The sequence below is a fragment of the Ochotona princeps genome, chromosome 14, assembly GCF_030435755.1.
Source record: "Ochotona princeps isolate mOchPri1 chromosome 14, mOchPri1.hap1, whole genome shotgun sequence".
In the NCBI taxonomy this organism is placed as follows: Eukaryota; Metazoa; Chordata; class Mammalia; order Lagomorpha; family Ochotonidae; genus Ochotona; species Ochotona princeps.
In genome coordinates this window covers 3,159,726-3,184,786 of record NC_080845.1, presented here as the reverse complement: position 1 = coordinate 3,184,786, position 25,061 = coordinate 3,159,726, and the positions used below count along the sequence as shown (strand labels likewise).

Sequence of the window (25,061 nt, the reverse complement as noted above, 5' to 3'; positions counted from 1 at the left end):
TGTGACCCGTTGTCCTTTGCTTTCCCAGGGGCATTAGAGAGCCAGTGGGAAGCAGAGGGGCACTGGCCCGCAGTGCCTGCCCTGACCAGCTGCTGATCCTGGCTCACCGAGAGTTGCGTGCGTCGGGAGAGGGCTCAGCTAGATGCCACGACAGAGGCCTTGCCGCTCTGCTGCTCCACCTGGTAAAATGTGACCTGAGCATTTCAGTGGTAACTAAACATTGCAGATGACAGCTCTGAGGCTCATCAGCACTTGTTTTTATTTCCGCCATTCCTCCTTCCCTTCCTTGTCTGCTGGTTCACTTCCCAGATGGCCTCAGCCAGGAGCCTGGGGCGCTGCATGTCTCCCACGTGGATGTAGGAACCCAACGCTGACCACCATCCGCTGCCTTCCTGGGTGTGTTTGCAGGAATTTGGATCAGAAGCAGAGCAGCAGGGACTTGAACCAGTACTCACTGAAGTTGGTGTTGCAGGCTGTGGCTTAACTCTGTATGGCAACAACATTGGCCCCTGAGTTCCAGTTGCCTGCCTCCCCTGTTTTCTGTAACTATTGGAAAAGCAGAGTTCTTCCATCTGGTAGTTTAGCTTCCAAATTCCCACAACAGCCAGGACTGGGATAGGCCAAAGCCAGCAGCCACCTCTGAGTCCAGTTTCCTGCGTGGGTGAGGGGAACCCAAGCCCTGTGAAGTGGCTGAAGGCTGGCTGACGAGGAACGGGCCTGTAGTGAGCGGCCTCTGAGCCGTAAGGCCCAATGCCCAGGGCACAACCTTACATGTCACGGCAACTCAGAAAGGCATAAACGAAAACGGTCACCTCAGCTCCCACGGAGTCCGCACTAAATGTAACACATGACACATCCCTGTTCCTTCCACAGTGACCTCACACAATGTTGTGCAGTCAGTCTGCTGCCCTGGAGGACGCTGGGGCAGCAGTCATGCACAGTGGTGTGCCCTTGGGCGGCTGGGCCCCGGCTCCATTTTTTCTGTCTTGTGGCATCAGCTGCTTGGAGGGGTGTGCATACATGAACATTCCATAGACCATGGTGCACCTGTGGCTGGGCCCGCTGCTGTATGCCTCCGAGAGCGGGCATCGGGAATGCTGGGTCCTGAGCAGGGCGACATCCAGCTCTTTTCTCCTCAGGTCACGCAAGAGCCCTCCTGTCCCTGCATCCTTTCCCCAGCCCAGTAGAGGGTGCTTGTGTTAAGGGTAAGCCCAGTGTTTTAAAAACATTTCTCTTTAGGGCCCAGAGGCAAAAGTCCTTGCCTTGAATGGGCCGGAATCCTATACGGATGCCGGTTCGTATTCCAGCTGTTCCACTTCCATTCCAGCTCCCTGCTTGTGGCCTGGAAAAGAGTCAAGGACGGCCCAAAGCCTTGGGACCCTGCACCCGTGTGGGAGACCGGGAAGAAGCTCCAGGCTCCTGGCTTCAGATCGGCTCAGCTCCGGCTGTTGCAGCCGCTTGGGGAATGTCTCTCCTCTGTATATCTGACTTATCAATAAAAACAATACAATAAATCTTAAAACAACAAAAAAGATTTATCTTTGTTAGGCAGATTTACAGAGACAATGAAAGAAAGATCTTCCGTCCACTGGTTCAACTCCTCCGGGGGGATCGGGCGGCGCTGGCGTTTTCCTGCACGAACTCCGGGTTCCCTCAGGCGCCGGTGCCCAGTGGAGCAGAGTCCGCAGGTGGTGCGGTGGGTGCTGCCCGCGCGTCCGCGTGTTCTCGTGCTGCTCCTCGGGGCACAGCCCCAAGGAAGGCATCCGACTCCGCTTCCGGGGGGATCCGAGTCGCGCACCCCCGTCTCGGTGCTTGCGCAGGGAAGACGCGGGTCACCCCGACAGGTGGCCGGCGGAGAGAAGCGGCACCCGTCCGAGGGCCGAGCTCAGACGCCGCAGTCCCGGGCAGCGGAAGGCCAGACGCGTCGGCGCGGCTGAGCCGAGCGGCGCTGCGGGACTACAACTCCCGGCACACCCCGCGGACTGCGCCGACTGCAATTGGATAAGGCCTCCGGCCGTCTAGCGCATCGCAGCCAATAGTATGGAGGAGAGAGGGCTGACCAGGATTCTAGGCGGCCAATCGCAGTGCCGAGGAGGCGGGTGCTTCCTTGGCCCTCACCTTGCCCTCGGAAAAGCCTCCTGTAAAAGGTCGTCTCGGGCCCGGCTGCGGTGGGCACTGACGCCAGAGCCGGAGGGGGCCGCGGAGTTCCGGAAGACCAGCACCTCCGGGGGCACCCCGGTCCCCGCGAGGCGGGCTCCGGACGGCGCCGGGGGGCGGGGTCGGGGGCGGGGCCTGGCCTCGTTGTGGAGCGGCTCGTAATCCATCATGGCGGCCGCGGGAGTCGGTGTCCGTCCCTGAGCAGCGCTGAAGCCGGAGCCGGTTCCTGGGTTCCTGCGGTGGAGGAGCCCCGTGGCGGTCCACGGCCGCTGTCGGAGGGCGCAGGCTGGGTCCCTGGGCGGCGTTCGGGGGACGAGACTGCCTGCTGGTGGCGGCGGCGGCGACGGTGGCCACGTCCGGGGCCGCGCGGGACGGGGTGTCTCGGGCAGAGACCCCCCGGGCTCGGGGCCTCCTGCCTCGTCGGCCTGCCTCCCGCTCTCGGGCCGCGCGACTCCTTCGTCCCTTGCGGCCCTGGCCCGGCTCTGGGACCCCGAGGTGGTCTCTGGTTTGTGCCACGGACCTGGGACGCCCCGTTTCCTGAGGCGTTGGAGGAGTCTCGCCCCTCCTCCCGCCTCGGAGGACTCGCACCCCGGCAGCCCCTCTCTTTAGCCCGGATCTTGTCCCCAAGTTTGGCCTCGGAGACCCCCTCCTCCTCCGTTCAAATCCTCTCTCTGGCTGTCAGGAGTCCTGCCCTGTACCCTCCCCACGTTACTGCCGCCAGCCTCTCATGCCCTGACCTCTTCCAATGTCACCTACGGCCCCCTTGGTCTCAGCCCAGCCCGAAACTTTGATGCAGAGGAAAAGCCTGGATTGGTTTCACAGGCCTTTTAAAAAGCGGACTTAGAAAAGTTGCTGGCGATGCATTAACGTCTCCGCCGCATCGGGTGACCCGTGGGCCGGAAGATGCGGAGAGTTAGATAGCGGCCCACCGGTGACTCCCCCAGGAAAGGTGGAGGAACCCCCCAAGACCACGGCGCTTCCGCTGTGTGTGTGTGTGTCAGAGAGGACCGAAATGGCTTCAGGATTGCCCACCCTGCCGGCGTCCCCCCAGAAATAGATTTTTTTTTTTTGCCTCTCCAAAAAGACGCGGTGTATTTCTTCTGGAAAACGGACTTGAAGTCGCGAAACGTTTTCAGGGTAGCGTTAGCGTCACCTTGCTTCGGGACCATCGACAGCGGACATAGAATCGGAGCTCCTGCGGCCAAGGAGGCTGGAGACCGCTTCTTTAGGGGAGGTGTCCGGCTGCGATGGACGCTGATGGGCGCTGGGCGCAGGTGCGGTGGCTGTGAAGTGTCCTGCTGCCCGTCACCACCGCCACTGCCTCTGCCACTGCCAGGGCTGCTAGCTCACGGACGGTTCTGGAAGATCTTGTGCCCTCTTCTGGAAAGGGGTGCCTATCGTTGATTTATGGGGCAGCAGCCTGGAAAAGTTCTTGGGGACCAAAGGAGGCCAAGTTTGCCCGCCCTGCACTTCATCAAAGGGTCAGGGAAGAAGGAGTCGGCCACGAGGCATGGGGGCCCGCACTGCAACGTGTTTGTGGAACACGGTAAGTGCGTTTCCGCGTGTCCTTCCGGGGTTCGGTTCCCTCGCGGTGCTGCCGCGCCCGGCTGTTAACCCCGGTAGCCTCCGGTGGGACTTGCTTCCAGGAGAAAGTTTGTTGATGGCTGCTAGGACTCTGGTGGGAGTCAGGTGTGTCCTGCCCGCTCCCGCTGCTTCTGCCTGACCGCTGTCCTGGGCCAGGCCTGTTTTCTGAGCTGCTTGGCGTCGGTCCCCCATTTTCACCAGGTCTAGAGGGAGCGTGTGTTAGTCTGTGCCGAACACGGATGTGCCCGACCTTCTCAACCCCGGTGGGAAGTCCTCACCTTGGCGCCGTGTGGGGAAGAGGATTGGGAACTGTCCGCCCGTGGAACCCGGCGCCCAAGTGCGGCCTCTGCCGTTTCTGGGAGCGTAGCTGGCATTGGGGTGCCCACTCTAAGCCTTGCGTCGTTGGCTTCTGCGTGAGGCCCCGGCAAGGATCGCTTGGCTGAGGTCAGCCGCCAGCCACCTCACCAGGTCCCGTCTGTCCTGTGGCTGTGTTGGTCCAGGCTGTGTCTTCTGCTTCAGGATGGTGTTGAAGGCGCAGGTCCGGGCCCTGCGGAGTGATACTTAGTTGGAGTTCAAGCTCTGCGTCCAGGTTCCAAGGTTCCAGCAGGCAGCCAGCGATGGCTGAGGTGCCCAGGCCCCTGTGGATGCAAAATCTGTCTCTCCTTCTCTCTGTAAATCTGACTTTCCAATAAAAGTAAATAAATCTTAAAAAATTTTTTATTTCATTTGAAAGGCAGAGAGGAGAGGCAGAGAGATCTTCCATCCACTGCTTTACTTCCCAAGTGGCCACAACAACTGGACCCGAGCTGATCTGAAGCCAGGAACCTCCTCCAGGTCTCCCACGCGGGTGCAGGGTCCCAAGGCTTTGGGCCGTCCTTGACTGCTTTTCCAGGACACAGGCAGGGAGCTGGATGGGAAGTGGAGCAGCCGGGATTAGAACCAGTGCTCTTGTGGGATGCTGGTACTTTAAGGTAAAGGATTAGCGAATTGTGCCATCCCAGCAGCACCAAGTTTTAATTTCTATTTGGTGAATTTTGAGGAGGTAACCCACATAAGTTACAGCTTTGAGACCCTCATTGGGTCTCAGGAGTGTAGAGAAGACCTGGTGTTACAGAGGGTGAACTCGGCCCTGGAGGAAGTCCCCAGGTGGACAGGGGGAGAGACTGGCCGCAGCGGGAGTTGCTAGCACTGAGGGAGCTCGGTGCCATGGCCCAGTGGTTAAATCCTCGCCTTGCAAGGACCGGAATCTCATAGGGGTGCAGGTTTGAGTCCCAGCAGGCCCTGCTTCCCATCCACCTCCCTGCTTGTGATGTATCTTTGGAATAAAAATAAATAAATAAACCATTTTTTAAAAAGATGTATCTTAATTTAGTTTTATTGGAAAGTAAGATTTACAGAGAGGAGGAGAGACAGAGAGGAAGATCTTCCATCCAATGGTTTACTCCCCAAGTGACCGCAACGGTCGGAGCTGAGCTGACCCGAAGCCAGGAGCCAGGAGCCTCTTCCAGGTCTCCCATGCAGGTGCAGGGTCCCAAGATTTTGGGCAGTGCTCAACTGCTTTCCCAGGCCACAGGATGGAGCTGGATGGGAAACAGGGCCTGCTGGGATTAGAACCTGCACCCACATGGGATCCTGGTGCGTGCAAGACGAGGGCTTTAGCCACTAGGCTACTGTGCCAGGCCCAAAATAAATAAATATTCTTAAAAGGTAAAAAGAAAAGAAAAGAGCTACTAGTCCTGAGGGCTGTCCGTTGTGGTGAGTGAGAGAGGCCGAGTTGGACGCAGTCAGGATGTGATGACCCCACTGTGGTGAAACAAAAATGTCTATTTGTATGGTTGCAGGAAACCATATGGCGGGATTGTAGGTGAAATTATTCTATGTTGAAAACTGACTTTAGGTGAAAAAAAGTGGAGAGAAATTCCACTTTCACAATAAACTTGTGCTATTTGCTACAAAAAATGTGAAGGTCCAGAAACAATTGATGGCAGCCCCTGCAAATGGTCATTTCTTTGTTCCTTTTTATGCAAGAACTTCTAGTCATGTTTGGAGACCAGTCAGCTTCTTGGGACCTTGAGTGTCCCTGTTCTGGGCGGTGAGGTGGTTCATTAGAGCGCTGGTTCCCAGGTTCACAGCAGCACCGCTCTCAGGCAGAGAACAGAGCAGCAGAGCCCACAGCCACAATCCTGCTTTCCTTTTTGAAAGAGTTATTGTGGTTATTTAAAAGGCAGCGTTAAGAAGAGACAAAGTTCTTCCGTCCGCCCTGCAGCTGGCCATGCTGGACAGAGCTGGAGCGGGACACCCGAGCACCTGCGCTGTGCTTCGCTGCCTTCTCGGACATGTTAGCAGGGGACAGCCGGGCCTGGGACTGGCAGCCACTTGGGATGCCAGCGCTGTAAGCGCCACAGTGCCAACCCCACAGATACAATTCTAGGAATGTAGTATTACTTCCCTTCCTCCCTTCCTCCCTCCCTCCCCCTTATTTTTAAAAAATTTTGAGATAACATATATTTAATTCAAACTATTAGTCAAAGGCTTAATGCTCTGTTAGACATAGTTTAAAAAAATAAAAAGCAAAAGCCTGTAATTTAACAGGAATATAGGAAAGGGCTGTAGATACTGCTTAGATGAAAGCCTGTCAACTTGGGAATGTAGTCCGCCTTAGCTTCCCCTTGCAGATTGTTCTCTCGTCTAGATCTTTCTAGAACTGATTGATGCCCACATAGGTTAGGCTCTTAGACTTGAAGTCAGCAGTGTGTACTGTTGGATCAGATGTGAACCTGGCCGGCAGGATGGCCCTGGCTGCTGTGCTGCTGAGTGGAGAGCAGTGGGCAGGGTCACTTTGTGCCAGGCTCACTCGGGGGCGGAAGGGCTGGCCATCTGCATCAGGAGTAAAGGGAAGGGCCCGGCGGCGTGGCCTAGCGGCTAAAGTCCTCGCCTTGAACGCCCTGGGATCCCATATGGGCGCCGGTTCTAATCCCGGCAGCTCCACTTCCCATCCAGCTCCCCGCTTGTGCCCTGGGAAAGCAGTTGAGGACGGCCCAATGCATTGGGACACTGCACCCACGTGGGAGACCTGGAAGAGGTTCCTGGTTCCCAGCTTAGGATCGGCGCGCACCGGCCTGTTGCGGCTCACTTGGGGAGTGAAACATCGGATGGAAGATCTTCCTCTCTGTCTCTCCTCCTCTCTGTATATCCGGCTTTCCAATAATAATAAAATCTTTAAAAAAAAAAAAAAAAAAAAAAAAGGAGTAAAGGGAAACCAAGGTGTCATTCTTTTACCACCTGTTACTTTTGTATTTCATTGGCTTGGCTTGAAGATTCACTTTTTTTTTTAAGATTTAATTTATTTTTTTAAATTTTTAGAAAAGATTTATTTATTTTTATTACAAAGTCAGATATACAGAGAGGAGGAGAGACAGAGAGGAAGATGTTCCATCCGTTGATTCACTCCCCAAGTGAGCACAACGGCCGGTGCTGCGCTGATCCAAAGCCAGGAGCCGGGAACCTCTTCTGGGTCTCCCATGCAGGTGCAGGGTCCCAAGGCTTTGGGCCGACCTCGACTGCTTTCCCAGGCCACAAGCAGGGAACTGGATGGGAAGTGGAGCTGCCGGGATCAGAACCGGCACCCATATGGGATCCCGGCGCGTTCAAGGTGAGGACTTTAGCTGCTAAGCCACTGCGCTGGGCCCAAGATTTAATTTATTTCTTATTGGAAAGTCAGAGCAGGAGAGACGGAGAGAAAGATCTTCCATCCATTGGTTCACTCTCCAAGTGGCTGCAACGACCAGAGCAGAGCCTGTCAGAAGCCAGGAGCCTCTTCTGGGTCTCCTACGTAGGTGCAGGGTCCTGAGGCTTTGGGCCGTTCAAACAGGCCACAAGTAGGAAGCTGGCTGGGAAGTGGGGCTGCTGGGACACGAACCAGCACCCTTAGGGGATCCTGGTGCGTGCAAAGCGAGGACTTTAGCCACTTGGCTACTGCACTGGGCCCTGAAGATTAGCCTTTAGAGTTGGTACAAATACGATTGAAAGCATTCACTATAAATGCATGTTTCTTAGTGGTTCCTTTTTTATTCAGCAGGTACTTCCTGAACATAAACCTGTTCTGGGTCACAGCAGATAGCTTTACCGTCCCAGCACTCATGCCCCAGCAGGCAGATGGGGCAGATAGAAGCCCCATGCTGGAACCCGGGGTGTCTCCTGCTGCTGAGTGCCAGCTCGAACACATCCAGAGAAGGGCATTGAGGATGTTGGGGTGGGGTGGGGTTGTGGGAGACTAGAGAACTTGACTGAGAAGGTAGGACGTGTGACCCTAGGTGTGGACAGTTGGAGCAGAGCATTCCAGGTGGAGGCCCCAGCAGGACTGGCCAGCATGCCCAGGGGCCTCCCAGGGGGGGCAGCTGGCTGGCAGATGGGGGAGGTAGAAGTTGGTAGGCAGAGGATAGCCGGAGGGCCTCGCTGGCTGTTTCTGGGAGCTTGGCATTTGCTGATGTTTGGAAAGGTCTTGGAGAACTTATGGGGGCTGGGGGCGGTGATGGGCCCCGAATCACGATTGCCAGGAACCCCTCAGACTGCTGAGGTCTCAGGAGAGTGTGGGAGGAGGTGGGATTCATGTGCGTGCCCCAGCTGGCTACGATGTGGCTGCAGGAGAGGGCCAGGTACTGTGTGTGAAAAGGCAGGACCGGCTGGGTTCCTCTGGGTTCAGAAGGGGTGTGAGAGAAGACAGGTGTGGGCAGGGTGAAGCTGCCTTTGAAAGTTTCAGTCAGTCATTTATTTTAAAGGCAGAGTGAGAAAACGAGACCTTCCATGCTAATGACCATAACAGCCAGGTCTGGCCAGGAGGAAGCCAAGAGCCAGGAACTCCATTATGGTCCCCCTCAAGGTGGCGGGGTCCAGGTACTTGGGCCATCCATCCTCTGCTTCTTTCCCAAGTGCGTTAGCAGGAAGCTGGATCTGGAACTCAGACCTGCCCTCTGATCTGGAGTGCTGACATTGCAGATGGCAGCTTACCCCGCAGTGCCATAGCAGGTGCCCTGGAGTTGCCTTCTAATGGAAGGTCGAGTAGAGGAGCAGGTTGTTGGGGAGTTTTTGAGTGTGAGGATGAGGTGCTTGTCAGGTGTATATATGAAATAAGAAGTCGGGTCTGTGTACTTCAGGGGCTTGGTCTGGGCTGGAGAGAGAAACTGGGAGTTATCAAGCTATACATGACATTGACAACTATCCTCGTGTGTGCTTGCCAAGGGACACATTGAGGTCTGTGAGATGACATTCCTGAGTTTGAAATTAAAACTTCACGTTTTTATGTAGAATAAATGTGAATCTCTGAATCTTTTTTAAAAAATATTGAGTTATTTTATTGAAAAGACAGGTCAGCTTTAAGGAGAAGGAGAGCCGAGAAAGCCATCTTCCATCTGCTGGTTCACTCCTCAGTGGGCTGCAACAGCTGTGGTTGGGCAAGTAGAAGCCAGTTTCCTGGGTCAACATCTGGTTCCCCTGATTGGGTGGCACGGGCCCAGGCACTTGGGCCATCCTCCATGGCCTCCCCAGTTGTGTTAGCAAGGAGGTGGATCAGAAGTGGAGCAGCGGGGATGTGAACTGGCATCCAGGATGAGATGGGGCTATTGTAAGCAGTGGCTCAACCTGTTGTGCCAAAGCACTGGCCCCTGAGTTTCATCTTTGGCCTTTCATTTCTTTTGGAATTGGTGTTCCATGTAGGAGTGAAGGTTCATGCCATGTGGCTTTTTAGTCTGCCACCTACTGCTGCATGGAGCAGGTGTCCTGTGTGTGGTCAGTCTGATGAGAACTCCTGTTTGTTGTGTTTGTCTGGCTTTGTATCAGGATCACTGCCAGTATTGTTGTAGCTTTGAGATAAATCTTTAGTTTTTATTTTTATTGGAAAGGCAGGTTTACAGAGAGGAGGAGAGACGGAGAGAAAGATCTTCTGTCCACTGGTTCACTCCCCAAGTGGCTGCAATGGCTGGAGCTGCACTGATCTGAAGCCAGGGGCCAGGAGCTTTTTCCAAGTCTCCCACGTGGGTACAGGGTCCCTAGGCTTTGGGCCATCCTGAACTGCTTTCCCAGGTCACAGGCAGGGAGCTGGATGGGAAGTGGAGCAGTCCTGCCATGAATGCCGGCGCCCTTAGGGGATCCAGGCATGTGCAAGGCAAGGATTGGCCGCTGAGCCATCGCACCAGGCCCATTGAGATAAATCTTGACGTCTGATAGCAGAAGACTTCCAGTTTGTTCAAGGTGGTTTTCCTCCTTTGTACGCCCTTCTGTAATATATGAAGTTTTATTAATTTCCCTAACCAAACAAAAATATTCAGGAGGATTTGTTTCTAGTAGTGCACTAAATTTATCGACTGCTTTGATCCCAGGAATAAATTATGGAATATAAAGAATTCTTAGTGATGAAAGCAAAACATTTCAGGAGGCTTTTTTCCCCATTACTGATAAAGATTAAGTGATTCCTATGAATTTTTAAATTTTTGTAATATTTAAAGAGATTTATTATTTATTTGCAAGGCAAAATGACAGCCTGAGGGAGAAACACTGGAAGAGATCTCTTCCATCCTTTGACTCACGCTCCAAATGTGTGAAACAGCTTGGGTGGCTAGGTCAGGCCGGAGCCAGGATCCAGGAAGTCTCTGGGGTCTCCCACCCAGGCGGCAGGAACCACTGGGCATGTCTCCTGGCCATGTTTGCTGGCACCTGGACTAGAGTACAGAGTTGCTGGGATCTGAACTAGGCTCTCTGATACGGGGTGCAGGCGTCCCAAGCTGTAGCTTAACCTGCAATCACCCTACCTAGTTTATTTTTTCTTTCAATTTTAGTCTTTCTCTGATACTCAACACTCAGCCACTTATTTGTGGAGACCATGTTTCCACACCTGATGCGTTAAGCACTATGTCTATACATTTTACCACTTAGATGCTCAGTAAATATGGCATTGCTCATCCTTGCCAGTTTACTCCGCGTTAGGGACAGAAGCAGGAATACGGTAATTATCATCGAGCAGGGGCAAATGGTTAGATTTTTTAACTGCACGTTCTTCAATGGGACAGCAAGGAACAAGTTTATTTGCTAGCAAAAGACTGTGTCCATTTTGCCACCTACGACCCAGCATTGGCTATCTGCTGGAGTTATTGCTGGGGCCAGTGTGGTGGCACATTGTGTTAAGCCACAGCTTGCGTCGCCAGCATTCTGTGAGAGTGCTGCTCTACTTCCAGCTCATCTCCCTGGTAACGGACCTGGGAAGGCAGCAGTGCCGGCCTGCTGCCGCTCATGGGAACACAGAGTGGAAGTGCCAGGTTCCCGGGTTACCCTGTTGCAGCCATCTGGGAAGTATAGCAGAAGATGGCAGAGCCCTCCCCATCGGCCTTTCAGGGTTGCAGGCAGCAGCTGAACCCTCTACACCACAAACAGCTGGCTTGTTTTCGTTTTCCTGTCAGTGACTGGATGGTCCATTTTCTTGGTATATTTTGTTTTTCCCTGGAAATGGGCAGCAGGTGCATCCAAGGTCCTCACACCCCTGTCCACTTTCCTTTACACCCGGGTTTATTCCTCCCACCTGGAGTGTGGCTATCTGAAGAATTCTATTGCTGGATTTTGTTCCTTGTCCTCCCTTGCCTGTCAGTAGCCCAGGTTCAGAAGCCTTTCTTGCCAGAGGGAAGCCCTGGGGACCTGGGGTGTAGACCCAGGAAGAGGAGCAAATGCTGCAGGCAGGGCAGTTCTTGACCAGGTGTGTCCATCTGCTCAGCACCCTGAGCTCCTGCCCACCCCCCCCCAGAGCCCTGACTTGCTCCTCAGGTGCCTCTGACTTCCTTAGTGTTCACGTTGGTGGGGATTAATTTGGGAAATCCTAAAGAATCCCTGAAGATGTTATCTTTTCAGGACTTGAAAATAGGAAATAGCGCTGCTGGGTAGGCCAAGGGCGTTGTTTGTGCAGTGACCGAGGATAGGAGGATAGGCCCCGTTGGGGTGGGGGAGGGTGGGTCTTGGTTGCTCTTGGACTCAGTTGGGTCCTGGGTGGTTGGTTTGTTTCCCATCCCAACTGCATTACAGAATTGAGTGTAATGCCAGCATTCGTTGGAACCTGCACTTGAGGTCACTCTGCAGGGAGAGCCGGCCAGCTGGTCCAGTCTGCAGGTGGAGTTCAGAGTCCAGCTTTGCCTTGCTCTAGACAAGGCGCCACATGCTTCAGCGCTGTCCTGAGGCGTTGCCAGTTTGCTGCTAATTCTGGTGGCACTGAATTGGGAAGGATTCTCTTATGCGTGTGTGGAGCTTTAGGTATTTTTAAAGAACTTGACTATCGTTTTGTGAAGGAACTTCTGCTTTGGGTGGGCTCGGTGTCGCTTCCGTTTCCCCGCAAGAATACTGGCTTAGAGGGTGTTCCAGCATCACGCTGTCAGAGGGTTGCGGTTCTGTTCAAGCCTCCTGAATGCTTGTGCCTTTCTGCTTCCTTTTATTTATTTAAAAGATAGCATTTTATTGCAGATGTTTGTTAATTTGAAAAGCAGAGTTTCCGAGAGAGCGAGAGATCACCCAAATGGTCACAACAGCCAGGGCTTGGCGAGTTCCTAGCTACGTGCCGGGAGCTCCATCTGGGTCTCCCACGGGCTGTGAGGGACCATGCTTATGAGGCCATGCTTGGCTGCCTTCCTGGGTGCATTGGCAGGGGCTGGAGTGGAGGTGGAGCAGCTGCAACTCCGGCCAGCTCAGCCCAGGTGCTGCTGTCGCAAGCGGTGGCTTTGTGCACTGCGCCACAAGGCTGTCCCTGCATTTTCACGTTCTGAAGAGGGACTGTTGGCTTTGGAAAACGTTTACTACGTTGACATGAGGGTCACTTAGCTGTAGAATTCACTTACTCAGGGTGTGGGAGGGGAGATGGAAAAAATAATTCACTTTTTAAAAAAGATTTATTTATTTTTATTGAAGGTCAGATATACAGAGAGGAAAGACAGGAAGATCTTCCATCCAATGATTCACTCCCAAGCGACCACAGTGGCTGGAGCTGAGCCGATCCAAAGCCAGGAGCCCGGAGCCTCTTCTGGGTCTCCCACACTGGTGCAGGGTCCCAAGGCTTTGGGCCATCCTTGACTGCTTTCCCAGGCCACAAGCAGCGAGCTGGATGGAAAGTGGAGCTACTGAGATATGAACCAGCACCCATATGGGATTCTGGCACATGCAAGGCAAGGACTTTAACCACTAGGCTATCATGCCGGCCCACATTTTCTAAATTCTGATTCATGACTTAAGAAATCTATACATTGGCTCGTGAGTTCAGTTAGAAACCCCAGTTGGAATACTTGGGCTTTCAAGTTTAGATATAGAAGAATTGTCAGGTTTCAACCTTTGTCAGAGTAAACATTACTTTAGTTTAAGACTACAGACAAGATTTTTATCAGTTTAAGTTAACTCCTCCAAGTCCCAAGTTTTGAAACATACCCAATGAATGCAATGGAACACATGAAACCTTTTCTGAGCTGCAAAAAATTGCTAACCTAGATCCATCAGAAGGCACAGTAACAGCGCAAGGATTCGCATGTATCATCAGGATATAAGCCCATTACAGGACAGGTAAATGCAGGCTGACTTCTTGACTAACCGTAACAATTACTGCAGTACCTTGGCATCACAACAGAGGACAGAACCAATCAATCAACCACCCAGCCATATGTTGGCAGTGAAAAACTGGAGACTCTGAAGTGGACTATGTCAATCAGTAGGTTATGCAACAACTTCATTGTGCTTGGAATAATGAGATTGGTAGCAGTTCATAACTGTTGAACTATCAAAACCACTTGAGCAAGACCCCCAGAGCATGCCCCACATCAGGGTCCTGGGATGGGTGGGAGGCTGGGTGGGGCTTCTCCCTTTATCTCCCCATTTATCCCAGGTACAGGAAAAAAAACAATGTGGAAATTATGTCTTACCCACTTTCCTTTTGTGCCCTAATTAACTATGTAAAGATTGTCAAAAATAAAGACAAAAAAAGAAAATGCTACAGTAGTTTAGCGTCTAGCTAGGGAACAGGAAAGTGTTAGATTTTTCTGGAACAACTATAGTTTATTAATCATCCCAAGCCCTGAAAGTTTCAGGAAGACATTAGCCTAGAACAGCACTGAAAACATTGTTATAAGACCTACTAATCACATTGCAGATGGCAAAAGATTTAAACTAGCTTTCACTTACAATAACCCAGCAGCTTATGGTAGTCTAACAAGATTTTATGGAACTTTATACACTTGAAGGCAAAGGCAAGCAATCTACTAGTTTATAGTCTAACAAGCCATGTACTGGCCATTGAAGAACACAAGAATCTTAAGTGGATGAGCTGAGAAATTCCAAATAACTTGGCAAATGAGGAAGGCATGAAGTCTGCCTTCAGGCAGTGAGGGTATCCTACCCCAGTGAAGTCCAGTAAAAACCGAAGCGGGAGAAGGACATCCCCGTGGGGAGCCTGGTCATGGCACTGGTTGAGCAGTCCTAGGCCAGCCAACTTACAGGCCACCAGGAGCCACGGTATTCTTAGCTCTTCCACTAATGAGACTTTTCAGGTCCAAAAGACACTACTTGGGAAAGTCTGTAAATAATACAGACTCTGAAGATACAGGTCCTGCATGGGAAGTCAGTGCACAGTGACTCCAGTGAATTTAACAAATTAGCACTCTTATGGTGACGTCAGTGATCACTTGAGGCTCCTGACATGTGATGCTAAGGCTGTGGAAGCCTCTTGAGTCCACAACAACCCCATGAGTCATTAGACAAGGTCACACACAAAGTGGAGGTTATCTCCTCCCGCAAGAGAAGAGCACAGCCATCTTGGACCGCTGCTGCTTTGCACTGGGCGTGGGCCACGAACTTTTAGTGCATATTATATGCAGGTGCTAGTCTGCTCACTTTGTATATTAAGTTATGTAATGTTTATAACGGCAAGGAGAAAACTCAGACATTTTTCATTATTAGCACATCTGGAGGATGCTTTTCTTGAGAAGCACATTTTTTTTAAAGATTTATTTATTTTATTACAAAGTCAGATATACAGAGAGGAGGAGAAACAGAGAGGAAGATCTTCTGTCCGATGTTTTACTCTCCAAGTGAGCCGCAACGGCTGGTGCTGTGCCGATCCGAAGCCGGGAACCAGGAACCTCTTCCGGGTCTCCCACACGGGTGCAGGGTCCCAATGCATTGGGCCGTCCTCAACTGCTTTCCCAGACCACAGGCAGGGAGCTGGATGGAAAGTGGAGCTGCCGGGATTAGAACCGGCGCCCATATGGGATCCTGGGGCGTTCAAGGTGAAGACTTTAACCTCTAGGCCACGCTGCTAGGCCCGAGAAGCACATTTAAAATGTATCTGTTTATTTATTTATTTGAAGGGCAGAGTTACAGAGACAGAGAGGGAGAGACAGAGAGATCTTCTCTCTGCAGGTTCACTCCCCCAAATAGGCCAAAGTGAGGAGCCAGGAATTTCATCAGGCCCCCTACGTGGATACAGGGCTACGAGTACTTGAGTCGTCTTCTGCTGCTTTGCTGGACATACTGGCAAGGAGTTGGATGAAAAGTAGAGCCACCAGGACATGGCCAGGTGCGCAGATGAACTGTGGGTGTTGTAGGTAGCAGCTTAGGCAGCAGCTTAGCCCACTGTACCACATCTCTGGTGCCAGAGTGCATTGAACATAGTGCTGCAATGAGGTGCCTATATATGAACATCAACATATAAAATTGTTTGAGCTGGGATTGTGGGCATAGTGGTTTCACCCACTGCCTGCAAAACTGGCATTCTGTATGGTGGCAAGTTTGAGTTCTGGCTGCTCCACTTCCAGTCCAGCCCCTGCTAATTCCCTACAGGAGATGCCCCAAATGCTTGGACCCCGGACCCTTGTGGAAGACCTGGAAGAGGCTCCTGGCTCTTCCTGACTAGGGAGTAAACCAGTGGACGGGAGTTCTTAGTCCGCCCCTCTTTCTTTGTAATTCCGCTTTTCAAAATAAATGGATAAATAAATTTAAAAATGTTAAAACATGGTATGAGTAAAATAGTAATGACTATTCCCCATTCAGAACACAATTATTGTGTGTTTAAAATTGTTAACTATTTGTTTGAGAAACAGGGCAGGTGTGCAGGAGTGAGTTCCCCCATCTGCTGGCCCACCCCGCAGTTGCTCCATGTCTGGGCTGAGCTGGGAACTCAGATCAGGCTGTGTGCTAGCAGGGACTTGACGTTGGGAGCTTGAGCCGGCAGCAGCCTGGCTCCCTGAGGTTAGCCGTGCCAGCCCGGAATGCTGCTCAGTGGATTGTGTTCTCTGACATAAACGTTCTCTGTGTGTGTGACATGTGAATTTGGCAGTTGAGGTGGTGTTCTTGAAACGTGCTTGCATGTGGCATGTGTGAATGTGTTGCTTTTGTCACCTGTTAGTGGTAAGTGGCTGCCGTGGTGTTCATTGCTCTGGCTGGGATGTGGCTCGTGACAGTGGGATTCTCCTTGACATTGGCTGACCATCATGTTTCTGGATTTCTGAGGGTGTTTTTCTTTTTAAGTTTAATTGATGTGGATACAACAGAAAAAAGCCCTTGGGAAACACAGAATGTTTGCTTTGTTTACAATAAAACAAGCAACCCTGTATTACAGGTTGGCATGGTGGTGAATCAGGCTAATCTTCCACCTGTGGGCCAGGATCTTGGGACCCTGTACCGTGTGGGAGATCTGGAAGAGGCTCCTGACTCCTGATCGGCTCAGCTCTGGCTGTTGTAACCACTTGGGGAGTGAATCAGCAGATGGAAGCCCCTTCTTTCTGTATTTCCTTCTCTCTGTAAATCTGCCTTTCCAGTAAAAATAAATCCTTTTATTCTTTTTTTTTTTTTTTTTTTAAGATTTATTTATTTTTATTGCAAAGTCAGATACACATAGAGGAGGAGAGACAGAGAGGAAGATCTTCCGTCCGTTGATTCACTCCCCAAGTGACTGCAATGGCCTGTGCTGTGCCGATCCGAAGCCAGGAGTAAAAAGCTCTTCCAAGTCTCCCACATGCATGCAGGGTCCCAAGGCTTTGGGCCGTCCTCCACTGCTTTCCCCAGCCACAAGCAGGGAACTGGGTGGGAAGTAGAGCTGCCAGGGTTAGAACCTGTGCCCATATGGGATCCCGGCATGTTCAAGACGAGGACTTTAGCTGTTAGGCCATCGCGCTGGGCCCAGTAAAAATAAATCTTTACAAGAAGTTTTTTGTGACAGCTATATTGTTTTTTAGAAAAACAACATACATATTTGCAAATTGGTCAAAGGTTTATACAGAAAGCCATTTGGAGCTGTCAACGTGATTGGTGGCACTTTAACTGCTTTCGTGGCCCAAGGAGGGAGAATGTTCTCCAGGAGCGTTTGGGGTCAGCTCTCTGAGTTGGGATATCGGTTTCTGTGTGGGCTGAGTACTGCCCAGCCCTGGTCCTCTGTCTTTGTGAGTGCTGATAAGTTCCTGGGTTACTCTGGGAATATGTAATTGTGTGTTAATGTTGAGTCACAAGATTTGGTAAATTATGATCTTTTATGGAAATGTAGTTTTTTCCCTTTAAGTTGGTTTGGAAAGGAGTTATCAGTCTAGGAGCAGGCCTCGTGCACTCAGGGTATTTTTTAGTCACAAGGATGGGGGAGATCTGGCAGGGGTATGGGGGTGGGGACCATTCCTCTGCCTTTGAATGCCGCTGATTGCTGCAGAAGCAAGGGCAGACCTACTGTGGAGGGACCAGTTGCACGCAGGGAGACCAGTGATCATGCTGGGGTGCCAGTTACCGTGCTGAATTTCATGCTTTGACCAAGACCTTTGTCTTGTCCAGAAGGGGGCAGGACCATGTCTGTCCTCAGACATTTACGATACCATCAAGAGGGACTGGTGAGAGGGGCTGGTATTGGAGCAGTCTGGGTTAGCCACTTCCTGGCATGCTGGCATTCCGTGAGGACAGCATTTTGAGTCCTGGCTGCTCCACTTCTGAGCCAGCTCCCTGCTAAAGTGCCTGGGAAAGCACCGGAGTGTGGCCCCAGTGCTTGGGCCCTGCACCCACATGGCAAACCCAGGAAGAAACTCTGGACTTCAGCCTAGCCCAGCCCTATCCTTTGTGGCCAGGGATCAGAGATCTTGAGGGATCGCTCACCCTCACTGTAACTACCTTTCAAGTAAATGGAACAAATGTTGAAGAAAGAAAAAGCGAGGCAGGGAAGAGCAGTGTATGAAAGAGGAAATTGGATGGTGACCCAGGAAGTGGCTTGAAGTGGGTTGGCAGGGCCTGGTGAGCACTGGCTTCCTGACACTGAGTGGCACAGTGCCACGGGAGCCCCCAGCCCAGATGTTTTGGACAGGGCGTCCATGCCCCTGAGAGAGCAGTTGTAAGGGCAGGAAGCTGACCGTAGCCCGTCTGCCCCCCACCCGGCTTGGTCCTCTTTTGTGATGCCCTGTCGTGTGGGTTCCTCATTGCCCCAGGTTTGGGCTGAGTGCGAAGGGTGGTCCTCGGAGGGCAGGCCTGGTGCTTGGGCCACCTCCCATGGGCGCTGGGACTGCTGTGATGTCAGTGTGAGGGTGTGTGCTCGGCTGGCTCTGTGGTGAGTCAGAGAAGAGGCACACCTCCCCCTTGGGGCCCGACCCCATCCTGCACCCACAGTGACGCACTTCAGAGACACACTGCTGACCGCCCCAAAAAGCCTCCCGCTGGCCTGCAGCTGCAAGGCCTGTTCTAACAGCCAGGCCTGTTCTAACAGCCAGGCCCTTGTGAAGTGAAGGGAAGACAGGTCCGTGCTGGGCTCTGGGGTTACTGGGCTGTGCCTTGGCTAGCCGTAGGTGGGCAGCAGGATGGGTGCTGGTGCTACCAGCTGCCCTGAGGCCTTGCTCAGAGCTGGACACCCTGGAGTTACCACATCCTGTCAGGGCGACACTCTCCAGTGTCATGCTAAGGTTTGGGCTGTAAAATCCATCTCAGAATAAAACCCTCTAGTGCTTTTGACAGCAACTGACCCCTCCCTTTTTTTCCCCTTTCTTTTAAATCTTGAACTCTTTTCCTTAAACTTTTAAAAGAAAGATTTGATCGTTAGAAAGGGTATTTGTTTATCCGGTAGACAGAGCGCCCACGTACATTTTGATTCCACAAGTGCCTGCGATGTTGGAGCTGAGGCGGATGAGGCTTCCACCAGGGCGGGGCCCAGCTGCTGGACTTCCCTTGCTGCCTTCCCTGGTCTGTGATAGCAGGGTGCCAGGTGAGGAGCCAGCTCCGGGGACTAAGCCCGCCACTCTGCCACTAGGCACATGTGCCCTGGCCCAGCACTGGCCCCTTGCCAAGTTTCTGAGCAAGGAAACCTCAACACATGTGTACCATTTATGTCTGTGTAGTATGCTATGTGGTTCAAGTGTCTGGTATATTAACGCATATATTTAAAACTTGTTCCATGACTTGGAAGTGTTGCAGAGAAAGAGAGGGAGAGGCAGAGAGAGAGATCTTCAGTTCTCTGGTTTGTTCCGCAAATGGCCACAAAAGCCAAAGCTGAGCCGATCTGCGCTAGGAGCCAGAAGCTTCTTCTGGTCTCCCATGAGGGTGCAGGGTCCCAAGGCTTTGGGCCGTCCTCGACTGCTTTCCCAGGCCACAAGCAGGGAGCTGGATGGGAAGTAGAGCAGCTGGGACAAGAACCAGCATACTTATGGGATCCTGGCACAGCAGTGGCAAATTAGCTTGCCCCCCACCACAGTAGCCACAGATTTTTTTATATTGTAAAGCATTCCTAAAATATAAATTAAATTACAATTTAAATATTTAAATTTATAGTTTACAGTGTAGAATATACTTCTGATAAACTATTATTGAGGGTGACATATTTGAATATTTTCTTTTTTTAAGATTTATTTATTTTTATTGCAAAGTCAGATATACAGAGGAGGAGAGACAGAGAGGAAGATCTTCCGTCCAATGATTTGCTCCCCAAGTGACCACAAAGGTTAGAGCTGAGCTGATTCGAAGCCAGGAGCCAGGAACCCCTTCCGGGTCTCCCATACGGGTGCAGGGTCCCAAGGCTTTGGACCGTCCTCCACTGCTTTCCCAGGCCACAGGCAGGGAGCTGGATGGAAAATGGGGCTTGCCAGGATCAGAACCGGGACCCATATGGGATCCCAATGTGTTCAAGGTGAGGACTTTAGCTGCTAGGCCACTGTGCTGGGCCCTGAATATTTTCTTTGTGTAAAAGCTGTATTTCTTGATTTGAAAAGCAAAATGTCAGAGAAAGAGGTAAAGAGGAACCTTCCATGTGCTGATCTCTTCTCCCATGGCTGCAGTGGCAGGGCTGGGCCAGGCTGAAGTCAGGAGCTGGAACTGTTTTCACATCTTGCACTTGGCTGGCAGAGCGCTTGTCCTCCCCGGCTTTCCCGGGAGCATTAGCAGGGAGCTGGGCTGGAGGGCGCTGCCAGGACTTGAACCAGCGCTCCGGTGCGGGGTGCCGTGGTCCCGCATTGCACTGCAGTGCCATGTTCCCATCCTCTGTTGGCTTTTTTCCTCTTGTTTTAATTTAATGGCTTTTGTGTATTTGAAAGGTCTGCGGTTATATACCTGTTCACTCTCCGGAGGCTCCCAACAGCCAGGGCTGAGCTAGGAGTCGGGGTGTGTGTGTGTGTCTGTCTGTCTCTGTCTCTCTCTCTCTCTCTCTTCACTTCCATTGCCCCCAGGCACTTTGATTTGGAAGGCAGTTACCCCACGTGGCATCCTAACCACCAGGCCAGAGGCCCACCTCCCAATCTGCCACTCAGCTGTTCTAATTATCTCGTAGTAACTTTCTGCTTTCAGTGCTTAATCTCTACAAAGTATGACGGATGTTTCCTATTTGAAAGAGACAGCTGGACAGACCTCTGCTGGTTCACTCCAAATGCTCCCGGGTGTTCTCCGGGAGTGGAAGGCAGCTGGGAGAGCGCACATCCTCTGCTTCCTGGAGAGTTCATGAGCAGGAAGCGGGTTGTCTGCACTCACACAGGCACTCTGACACAGAAGGCGGCAGTCCCAAGCAAAGGCTTAGCCTGCTGTGCTCCAGTGCGGTGCTCCCCCCACACTTGAGTTTCATCTCCCCTTTTTACCTCCGTTTTAATTGTCATGGTACTTTTAGTAGGAATCTTCTAGACAGATTCCTGGTGGCTTTAATTTTCATTCTTGTTTGCTCTTGATATGTCTCTCTCTTTTAAAGAGTTCTTTTTGCTGTGAAGGCAGTCTTAGGAGGAGAGACAGGGACACGTCTTTCATCTGCTGGTTCACTCCCTGCTAGGCCACAGCTGGGCCACAACTGGGCTGACCCGAAGCCAAGGGCCAGGAAGTTTTTCCAGGTTTCCCATGTGGGGGTAGGGGCCCAAGGATTGAACTATCTTCTGCTGCTTTCCCAGGTCGTAAGCAGGGAGCTGGATGGTACATGAAGCTGCCGGGACTCAAGCCAATATTCGTATGGAATGCTGTTGCTACTGGTGGAGGCCTAGGCTGCTACCACGGCGCTAGCCCTGACATCTCTCTGAGAGTGGCTTAAATCCCGTCCCTGATTGGCTGTGTCTGTCAAGTGAGGATAGAGCCTGGATGGGACCAACGGGGAAGGAAGGGGCGAGTGCAGGGGAATGCCTGCTGAAGGGTGGGCCGAAAGAGACCTGGGCCAAAAGCCTGTGTTGGGGGTTAGCGCATTCTGCAGCCAGTAGGGTTTTTTGTTGTTTGTTTTAAATAATTATATTCTTTATTTAAAAATCTGGCGTGCTAGGGTTTTCTAGCCACTCGGGGAGCCAGAGCGTCCTAGACCATCCTCTCTGGGCGCCTCAGCAGCAGCCATCCTTTTGCTGCCTGCCTGGCATTGGGGCTTCCTTGGCAGCCCAGTGGCCCGTTCTCGCCAAGCCATTCTGCATTAGCAAGAGCTGCACCAGTGGGGGCCCGCTAGAATTTGCACATAGAGTTCTTCTCTTTTGAATTTTTCCCACCCGTCCCTTTTCATGTTTTCGTCGGTAGAGGACAGTCCAGCTTATCTGCTGAGATGCCTCTTAGAAACACAGACTCGCATTTTGCATTAAGAAACTGGAAAACCTTCCTGTTGGTCCTAGCATCGCTTCTCTGTGCCCGGGGTAGATCTGTACCACTGACAGGACAGTCTGACCTTGGTGGCGGCGGCTTCCCTGGGAGAGGACAGACAGCAAAGGGGGCAGCAGTTCTGATGGGTGGGTGTGGAGCATGCCAGCACAGGTCCCGGGGAGTCACATGGCACCACATGGCACTGACTGGCAGAGCCTGTGGGTTTGGGGAGCGAGAGCTGTGTGGCTGTCCCTGGAGTCGTGGGAAGGTTACCACAGGTGTCACACACACAGGTGGTGGCGTGTCACAGACGTGTTTCCTTGCCCCCTTAAAACTGGGTGGGAATATTTTTAGAAATATTCTGCTTACTGCATGCAAATGAAATTCATTTAAATTATAATAAAGGTTTTGTGTGACAAACGCATTTTAGGACTGATAACTCGCGTTAACATGTCTTCCTGTTCTCACTTGCCAGCTTTTTCATGGAAGTTACTGTCATGCTCTTGTTTGTGTAGGTGGTCGCCCCGGGTGATGGGTGGTCTTTGCTGGGAGGGATAGCTGGCTGTCCTGAACCAGAGTTGCCCGATTCACAGAAAGGTGCTCCTGTGCTGTCCTTGCCAGACGTGACGGGATCAGATGGAGCTGGCCTGTTGAGGGGGTCGCCAGAGGGCTGGGGGGGGTCATTCATCTGTTTTCTTTCTTTTCTTTTTTTTCCTTTCTCTTGTTTCCTTCTCTCTCTCTCTCTCTCTCTCTCTCTCTCTTTTTTAAAGATTAAATTTCTTTACTTGAAAGACAGTCACAGAGACAGAAATCTTCCATCTGCTGGCTTACTCCCCAGATGGCCACCACGGCCAGAGCTGGGCTGGTCCAAGGCCAGGAACCAGGAGCTTCCTCCAGGGCTCTCATGTGGGTGCAGCCGCCCAAGGCCTGTCACTGTGCACCAGCCCCTGGCCTGTTTGCTTTCATCCACGACAAACGGGACAAATAGAAAGGGTACTGTGGCTTCCTCTGAACCCGTTCATTGTGTAGGTGCCTAGTTGAGCACCTTGCTGCTTTGCGACTCTGCAGAAGGGAGAGAATCAGACCCATGGCAACCACGGAGCTCGTGACAGCTCCTGGTCTCCTCCCCGCTGCCCGGGATAGGGGTGGCAGCTCCTGGAGCGAGGGGACATGACCCTGCAGGTTTCTCTCCTTCAGACTTCAGCCTCACCTCTTTCAGTAACAGGCTTCAGCTCTCGTGCTTCGCGATGCCCCGGGGAATGTCATCAGTGTGAAAATTTGACATTTCTAATCTTGTGCCACTCCAGAATTTTCTGATGATGGAATTCTTGCTTGTTTGGCATTTAGTGTTATGGTAGAGATGCTGGCTCAGGTGCCTGGGTCTGCTTCCTGCTCCTGGCTCCGCTCTCTAGCTTCCTGCTGCTACAGACTCGGGGAGGTGGTGGGTGGCTCTAGCCGTGTAAGAGGCCCTGGCGGAGGTCCCACTCCTCCTGACCCAGCCCCGGCCGGCGCAGGCATGTGGGGAGTGAAATAGCTTGTGGGAGTATACCCTCACCCTCTCTCACATGCGCTCTCTTCCTCATACCCCCAAATACTGTGCATTTGATTTTTTGTTTTTTTTTGAAAGTTGGAAGTTAATGTTCTTTTTTTTTTTTTATTATTTATTATTTAACTTCAGTAATTACATTGTATTATGTGACACAGTTACATAGATACTTGGGTTCTCCCCATCCCTCCCCAAACCCTCCCACCATGGTGGATTCCTCCACCTTGTTGCATAACCACAGCTCAAGTTCAGTTGAGATTCCCCCATTGCAAGCATACACCAAACATAGAGTCCAGCATCTTATTGTCCAGTCAAGTTCAACAGCTTCTTAGGTATACCCTCTCTGGTCTGAAGACAGAGCCAGCAGAGTATCATCCCAGTCAATTGAAAGCTCCAACATACCATCAGCAGAAATTTACATCATTATGGAATTAATTGACATAGTAATGAGTAACCAATATGTTAAAAGTAAGTGCGAGTTCCCAGCCACCTTCTGTGACCACCTCACCTATACTTCAATTTTAGTTTATACACAACATATAACATTCAAAACATAACATGTTCTACATAACATCATATCATCTTAAATCAAGGCAAACATGTGGTATTTAACCTTTTGGGATTGGCTCATTTCCCTTAGCATTATGGTTTCCAGTTTGGCCCATTTGGCCACAAAGAACTGCATTTTGTTTTTTTTAATAGCTGAGTAGTATTCCATGGAGTAGATGAACCATAGCTTTCTTATCCAATCCTCTGTTGATGGGCATTTTGGTTGTTTCCATGTTTTTGCAATTACTGATTGTGCTGCTATGAACATAGGAGTGCATGTTGGTTTCTCATAAAACAAGTGTTCTGGATATATTCCTAGGAGTGCTATTGCTGGATCATACGGTATGTTGAATTTGAGCTGTTTGAATATTCTCCATACTGATTTCCATAGAGGCTGTACCAGCCTGCAGCCCCACCAGCAGTGGGGTAGGGATCCCTTTTCCCCGCAACCTCGCCAACAAGTGTCGTTGGTGCTTTTATTCATGTGGGCCAGTCTTACTGGCGTTAGGTGGTACCTCATTGATGTTTTAATTTGGATTTCCCTTATTGCCAGGGAACTTGAGCATTTTTTCATATGTTTATTTGCCATTTGGGTTTGTTCCTTTGTGAAGTGTTTGCCCATTTCCCGTGCCCATTTCTTGAGTGGCTTGTTTGTTTTGACATTTTGGTTGTTTTGTAGCTCTTTGTATATTCTGGAGATCAGCCCTCTATCACCTATGTCGTGTGCGAAGATCTTCTCCCATTCTGTGGGTTGCCTTTTTGTTGATTGTTTCTCTAGCTGTACAGAAGCTTCTTAGTTTGATGAGGTCCCAATTGTTTATTTTGGTCTCGATTTCTACTGCATTTGGAGTCTTTTTTAGGAAGTGAGGGCCTACCCCTAAGTGTTCCAGTGTGTTTCCAACATTTTCTTCCAAAAGTTTGAAGGTTTCTGGATGTAGGTTTAGATCTGTTATCCATTTAGATCTGATCTTAGTGTATGGTGAGAGATGTGGATCTATTTTTTGTTTCTGCAGGCTATCAACCAGTTGTCCCAACAGCATTTATTGAACAGACCTTCCCATTTGCCTGGATTGTCGTTTGTCTTTTTGTCAAAGATTATTTGGCTGTATCTGTGTGGGTTTCCTTCTGGCATTTCTATTCTGCTCCATTGATCTTCCTCTCTATCTTTGTGCCAGTACCA

General features: G+C 51.3%; 2 protein-coding genes across 2 annotated transcripts in view; both read left to right on the top strand.

Moving 5' to 3' along the window:
* The first annotated feature begins 2,144 nt into the window (after nucleotides 1-2,144).
* Nucleotides 2,145-3,330, top strand: LOC131481822 (uncharacterized). The gene has a single exon (XM_058672165.1). The coding sequence runs from the start codon at nucleotides 2,903-2,905 to the stop codon at nucleotides 2,999-3,001; it is 99 nt and encodes a 32-aa protein (XP_058528148.1). The 5' UTR covers nucleotides 2,145-2,902; the 3' UTR covers nucleotides 3,002-3,330.
* Nucleotides 3,331-3,406: 76 nt separating this feature from the next.
* Nucleotides 3,407-25,061, top strand: part of ABL1 (ABL proto-oncogene 1, non-receptor tyrosine kinase) — a 121,200-nt gene continuing 99,545 nt past the window's right edge. Inside the window, exon 1 of the mRNA XM_004593478.2 lies at nucleotides 3,407-3,703. Coding sequence (XP_004593535.2) covers nucleotides 3,565-3,703 — 139 coding nt within the window. The 5' untranslated portion in view covers nucleotides 3,407-3,564. The remainder of the gene's footprint in view (nucleotides 3,704-25,061) is intronic.

What these genes read in the sequence shown, in the direction of transcription:
- LOC131481822 (XM_058672165.1), top strand. Translation starts at nt 2,903, where the DNA reads ATGTCACCTACGGCCCCCTTGGTCTCAGCCCAGCCCGAAACTTTGATG.